Here is a 7,093-nt window from a genome sequence, read left to right as displayed (position 1 = left end):
TGTGTGAGTGAAAGCCCTAGTTGGGAGTCCTACTTTAGCATACTTCACCACGAACGCACCATCCCAAACAAACGCAAGTAGGCCAGCCTATTTTCCATCGGAGACAGCTGTGTGTCGTGAGACGAGTCCGGTCCGCCGGGAGCCTCAGATTAGAAAAGCCTCAGTTAATGTGATCGCGTGTGTGTTTAGACTGAATCACCGCGTCATGCGTTAGTGCCGTTTACTGAGTCACATTCACATTCTGTCCATTTCAGTATGAAATACAAACCGTATTTGTGACCCTGGAGCACAAAACCAGTCACAAGGGTCAATTTTTTTAAATTAAGATTTATACATCCTCTGAAAGCCATCAGCTTTACATTGATGTATGGTTTGTTAGGATCGGACAATATTTGGCTGAGATACAACTATTTGAAAATCTGGAATCTGAGGGTGCAAAGAAATCTAAATATTGAGAAAATCATCTTTAAAGTTGTCCAAATGAAGTTCTTAGCAATGCATATTACTAATCAAACATTAAGTTTTGGTTTATTGTATAGTTTGCAGCGACATTTGAGATTTTTCCTTGAAAAAATGAATGTTTACTGTGAGATTGAAATTGAATTGAATTAAATCGAATCATGAAATTTGTCAATGTGTGCGTCTGTGTCTCTGTGTGTGTCTGTGTCTGTCTGTGTGTGTGTGTGTGTGTGTGTGTGTCTCTGTCTCTGTGTGTGTGTGTGTGTGTGTAGGTGGTGTCTCAGAGGATCAGCTCGGTGGATCTGTCCTGCTGTAGTCTGGAGAAGCTGCCGTCTAATCTGCTGTACAGTCAGGATCTGACGCACCTCAACCTCAAGCACAACTTCCTTCCTGCTGACCAGACGCTGCTGCAGCTGCAGAGGTCAGTTTCTGAAGGGTTTCTGTCAGATTGTGTCCGTCTCGAGAAATCAAATGATGTTCCATCATACTTACAGAGATTTCATCAGACGATCAAGAGCCTCCACTAAAACATGTCAAAATAATAGTTCAGTTAAAGTTTTAACTTAAAGAAATTGACAAATATAGTACAGTATTATAATGTAGAATTTACTTATAAAGTAGTAATATTAATAATATTGCAATTAGTGCTGTCAAACGATTAATCGCATCCAAAATAATATATGTGTGTACTGTGTATATTTATTATGAATATATAAATACACACACATGCAGTATATATTTTGAAAATACTTGCATATATTTGCATGTGTATATATTTATATTCATATAATTTATATTATATATAAATATATTAAACATAACATTTTTCTTAAATATATACTGCATGTGTGTGTATTTATATATACATAATAAATATACACAGCACACACATATATTATTTTGGATGTGATTAATAGTTTGACAGCACTAATTGCAATATTATTAAAACCGTTTTTTAAGAAAGATCACACTTTTTTACCCATGTTTACGTTGTAACAGTAAGCAAAACTTTGTTTGCCGAAAAATAAAAATTGTTTCTTAATTGCATCTATAAAATACTAATTAAATTGTTAAACAATATATGCTTTCATTCGTTACCAACATTTTTGATTAAAAAAAAAAATATTTAGTGAAGTTATTAACTTGTTACATTCTATTAATGCAATTGATTAGACATCCTTTTGATTATTACAATTTAATTAAACCATGACAACAGAATCCAGAAAAATTAAAATCGAAAACATGCAGTTTGGGAAAAAAATAAATGGCCCTAGATATTTCATCCGATTAATAATAACACTTAGAAGCGTTAAGGACATCGATGCGGATGGGAAGGTGATTGTCGCGCGCTGATGATGTCATCTCTCTGCAGATTCTCCCGCCTGCGGAGCCTCAATCTCTCTCATAATCAGCTGGGGAGTTTCCCGCTGCCCATCTGCTCCATCAGCACACTGACGGAGGTCAACCTCAGCTGCAACCTCCTGACCTCCATCCACCCCGACCTGGCCAACATGAGCCAGTGAGTGTCACATGATCACGCCTCGTCCAGTCAGACCTGCGCTTACTGAGAAGCTGCACTCATCTTCATAAGCACTCAAATATATTATTATGAGGAACATTCCCTGTATATTTATTATGAATATATAAATACACACACATGCAGTATATATTTTGAAAATACTTGCATATATTTGCATGTGTATATATTTATATTCATATAATTTATATTATATATAAATATATTAAACATAACATTTTTCTTAAATATATACTGCATGTGTGTGTATTTATATATACATAATAAATATACACAGCACACACATATATTATTTTGGATGTGATTAATAGTTTGACAGCACTAATTGCAATATTATTAAAACCGTTTTTTAAGAAAGATCACACTTTTTTACCCATGTTTACGTTGTAACAGTAAGCAAAACTTTGTTTGCCGAAAAATAAAAATTGTTTCTTAATTGCATCTATAAAATACTAATTAAATTGTTAAACAATATATGCTTTCATTCGTTACCAACATTTTTGATTAAAAAAAAAAATATTTAGTGAAGTTATTAACTTGTTACATTCTATTAATGCAATTGATTAGACATCCTTTTGATTATTACAATTTAATTAAACCATGACAACAGAATCCAGAAAAATTAAAATCGAAAACATGCAGTTTGGGAAAAAAATAAATGGCCCTAGATATTTCATCCGATTAATAATAACACTTAGAAGCGTTAAGGACATCGATGCGGATGGGAAGGTGATTGTCGCGCGCTGATGATGTCATCTCTCTGCAGATTCTCCCGCCTGCGGAGCCTCAATCTCTCTCATAATCAGCTGGGGAGTTTCCCGCTGCCCATCTGCTCCATCAGCACACTGACGGAGGTCAACCTCAGCTGCAACCTCCTGACCTCCATCCACCCCGACCTGGCCAACATGAGCCAGTGAGTGTCACATGATCACGCCTCGTCCAGTCAGACCTGCGCTTACTGAGAAGCTGCACTCATCTTCATAAGCACTCAAATATATTATTATGAGGAACATTCCCTTATTTGTACTTTTATGAATAATATTAACTAATAGGCCTAATATTAAGTCTAACAATCACAGTCCAGACAGTCCACAAACCACAGTAATTGTTTATAATACAAAAACATTTAATATTAGAAACATACACTTCTGTTATATTTCCAGTGTTTTTGAAGGAAGTCTATTCTGCTCACCAAGTATTCATTTATTTCATCCAAAATACAGCAAAAAATAATATTGTTTATTTTTTACAATTTCTGATCATTGTCAGTGTTGAAAACAGTTGTGTACTTTTTTTTTTTTTTTTTTTTTTTGAAAAAATTAAAGAAATTAATACTTTTATTCATCAAGGATGTGTTACATTCATCAAAAGTGACAGTAAAGACATTTAAAATGCTACAAAAGATTTCTATTTCAAATAAATGCTGTTCTAAAATTAATAAAATAAATGAATAAATAATCTTCATAGTAAAATAAATGTGTAATAACTTGCTCTAAAATTGCCTAAAATTGAAAAAAAAAATTTACGTATGTATATTACATAATATAAATGTAATATATAATACAAAATGTAAAAAAATAATAATTTTTTAGGAGAACCGAGCTTATTGTACAAACAAGAGTACATATAACCAAACATGGCAGAGGTATATAAAAATAAAAATAAATACAGAAAATCATTGCACATTTTAAACAATTGGATAGTTCATAGATTTTAATGTCAGTTTTAAATTATTCAAACAGTCATTTTTTCAAACCCTGTGACTGTAAGAACAACTAAAAAATGATTGCTATATTTTCGTTCTCATCTAATCAGAAACGCTTTACTCAACAGTGTCAGGTTAGATGTGTGGTGTGGAGTCAGACGGTCATGTGACTCTCGCTGCTCTGCTGGACACTACTGTGAGATTGAAGTGTGTGTGTGTGTGTGTGTGTGTGTGTCAGCACTCACACACACACACTCTCACACACACACACACACACTTACTCACACACACATTTTATATACTTTATTTGATTCCACGTTACAAGTCAAATTTCATTAGGAATCAATTTTTTTGAATGATCCAACAGATTAAAGCAAATCCGCACATTGTTATGGATTATACAGTTCTATGGGTACAGGAAACATCGCCTTTTCCAAATAAACTCGTCACATATTTGAATCGATTTCCAACCGGCTCGCGGTTAATCGTTACATCCCTAGTCGCTGGGGTATATTTGTAGCAACAGCCAACAATACACTGTATGGGTCAAAATTGTCAATTTTTCTTTCATGCTAAAAATCATTAGGATATTAAGTAAAGATCATGTTCCATTAATATATTTTGTTAATTTCCTACCGTAAATATATCAAATCTTAATTTTTGATTAGTAATATGCATTGCTAAGAACTTCATTTGGACAACTTTAAAGGCGATTTTCTCAATATTTAGATTTTTTTGCACCCTCAGATTCCAGATTTTCAAATAGTTGTATCTCGACCAAATATTGTCCTATCCTAACAAACCATACATCAATGGAAAGATGATTTATTCAGCTTTCAGATGATGCATAAATCTCAATTTCACAAAATTGACCCTTATGATGGTTGTGTGGTCCAGTGTCACACGTGATCCAGTATGTGTACAGTGTTGATGGGTGAAGTGTCTGTCATGTGTGTGCAGTGAATGCAGTGAGTTGTTTCTCCGTCTCATCAGTCTGAATCAGATCTCCTCTGTGCTGCCGGACGAGCCAGAGTTTCTGCATCACGTGACGCAGCTGGATGTGAGAGACAACCGTCTGAGTGAGCTGGACGCGTCTGTCTTCCCGCGGCTGGAGGTGCTGCACTGTCAGAGGAACCGCATCAGGCGTCTGCGTCTGCGTGGCTGTGCGCTCAAGGCTCTCTACGCCTCCAGCAACGGTACACACGCAGCACCACTGCTCACATGAACACACACAGCCTCGTCTCCACTGACGCTCACGCTTTCTGTCCCCAGAGCTGCAGGAGCTAGACCTGAGTCCCGCCGCCGCCAGCCTCACACACGTGGACATCTCCAGGTGCGTGACATCATGACGTGTGAAATCACTGCAGATGAACACACATCATGACACGAATGTCCCGTCTGCTCTCTCGCAGGAACCTCATGAAGGCTCTTCCTGATTGGCTGAGTGACAGCAGGAAGCTGGAGGTTCTAGACGTCAGTCACAATCACATCGCTGAGCTTCCTCCGTGGTGAGTGTGTGTGTGTCTGCAGTGCTGTGTGTGTGTGTGTGTGTGTGTGTATGTGCATGCTCAGAAATTACAAGCTTGAGATTCTACTGAGTCCAGATGCTCAATTATGAGACATGACCATAATGCACTCTCACCCATTTCAGCAAACGGCCCACAGGGTCAGCAATTGTGCTCAATATCCAGCCACACACACACACTCACACTCACACTCACTCACACACTCGCTCACACACACACACACAGCAGGTAGTGCTGGATTATTAGTGCACGCTTCACTCTGAGCCGCCCTGAAATCACTCTAACACACAGCCGCAGCTGGTTCTTTACTCTTATAGAAAGTAAAACAGCAAAGTTAAAAAAAAATTATTAGATGCATTAGTTGAATTTAATATGTAATAATTCAAATGTCCTGGGATCAGATCAGAAAACAACGAACAATACTTCTACAGCATTTAATAATCTTACCCCCGGTTTCACAGACAAGGCTTAAGCCTAGTCCTAGACTAAAATGTAAATCCGAGCTGTTTCAACTGAAAGAAACTTGCACTGATTGATCTATTACTGCATTTACACTGGTTTATTTGGAAGGTGCTTTTATGCAAAACAAGGAATACAAAAGAGTGATTGATCAGGTTACTGTCACTTATTTGTCTTAGAAATGTCATTACACGCCTCACATGGAGGATTTCACTTGAATATGGTCAATGAAATGATGCACAAGGCACATGCACAATTGCTCTGAGGTATTTTAAGAGCTGTTTGTGCAGAACAGCTTTATGTGTGCAGTTTATGCAGCTGTGTTTCTGCTGCAGCGCTGCGTGTGTTTGACATTCACTCCGTCCTCAGGCTGCTGTGCAGTGCGAGTCTGAGGAAGATCCTGGCAGGTCATAACCAGCTGAAGCGTCTGCCGGAGCGTGTGGAGCGTCCTTTGTTTTGTCTCAAGATGCACACCAGTAATGCTTTTTTCTAAGGCATGTTTATAAAAATTACTTAAATGTCCTAACTGAACTATGGCCTAATCCTGGCTTAGTCTAAGCCCTGTCTGTGAAACCAGGCCTTAATGTCAAGATTGACCAAAAGTGAACTAACATTAACAAACGGTGAACAATAGTAGGGTAGTTCATGTTGAAGATCCTGGCGGGTCATAACCAGCTGAAGCGTCTGCCGGAGCGTGTGGAGCGTCCAGCAGTGGAGGTGCTAGACCTGCAGCACAATCAGCTCATCCAGCTTCCCTGCAACCTCTTCCTCAAATCAGAGAGGTCAGACACACACACACACGCACACGTGCGCACACACACACACTCACACGCGCATATACGCTCACACACACACTCTCACACACACTCACACACACACACAAACACACTCAGACCCACACTCCGCTGAGGAACAGTGAAAGTAAAGCTTCTGGAAACAAACGCTCCTCAAAAGATCCTGAGGATCAGATTTGAGACTCTAAAACATGATTGATGGAGAATCAAGTAAAGCTGAGCTGCTTCAGTCCAGTAAGTGTTCATCTGGAGATATTACTGCAGTTATTCTGACCTTTACTTGATCAAAATCAGTCAAGATTTGACTCGTGAATCTCCAGCTACAGTTACACTAAAAGAGCTTTTACTGGATAAAATACTCTAAACTATCAACCAGAGACAGAAGACATGAGGAGACAGTGTGAAACAGGATTAGCAGCAAAGACTGATCATTTAGAGAAATCATATGTGTGAGCCTGCAGCACAAAAGCAGTGTTAAGTCGCTGGGGTATATTTGTAGCAATAGCCAACAATACATTGTATGGGTCAAAATTATCAATTTTTCTTTTATGCCAAAAATCATTAGGATATTAAGTAAAGATCATGTTCCATGAAGATATTTTGTAAATGTCCT

General features: G+C 37.9%; 1 protein-coding gene across 1 annotated transcript in view; it reads left to right on the top strand.

Annotated features, from left to right (window-relative positions):
* LOC107721116 (PH domain leucine-rich repeat-containing protein phosphatase 1-like) overlaps window positions 1–7,093 on the top strand; it is a 41,616-nt gene that overhangs the window by 19,321 nt on the left and 15,202 nt on the right. The window contains exons 3-10 of the mRNA XM_016528983.1: window positions 732–880; window positions 1,832–1,978; window positions 2,763–2,909; window positions 4,632–4,897; window positions 4,974–5,034; window positions 5,114–5,209; window positions 6,056–6,144; window positions 6,396–6,468. Coding sequence (XP_016384469.1) covers window positions 732–880; window positions 1,832–1,978; window positions 2,763–2,909; window positions 4,632–4,897; window positions 4,974–5,034; window positions 5,114–5,209; window positions 6,056–6,144; window positions 6,396–6,468 — 1,028 coding nt within the window. The remainder of the gene's footprint in view (window positions 1–731; window positions 881–1,831; window positions 1,979–2,762; window positions 2,910–4,631; window positions 4,898–4,973; window positions 5,035–5,113; window positions 5,210–6,055; window positions 6,145–6,395; window positions 6,469–7,093) is intronic.

This window comes from Sinocyclocheilus rhinocerous, unplaced genomic scaffold (genome assembly GCF_001515625.1).
Source record: "Sinocyclocheilus rhinocerous isolate Xijiao unplaced genomic scaffold, SAMN03320098_v1.1 scaffold180, whole genome shotgun sequence".
Taxonomy (NCBI): Eukaryota; Metazoa; Chordata; class Actinopteri; order Cypriniformes; family Cyprinidae; genus Sinocyclocheilus; species Sinocyclocheilus rhinocerous.
This window is presented reverse-complemented; position numbering and strand designations above follow the sequence as displayed.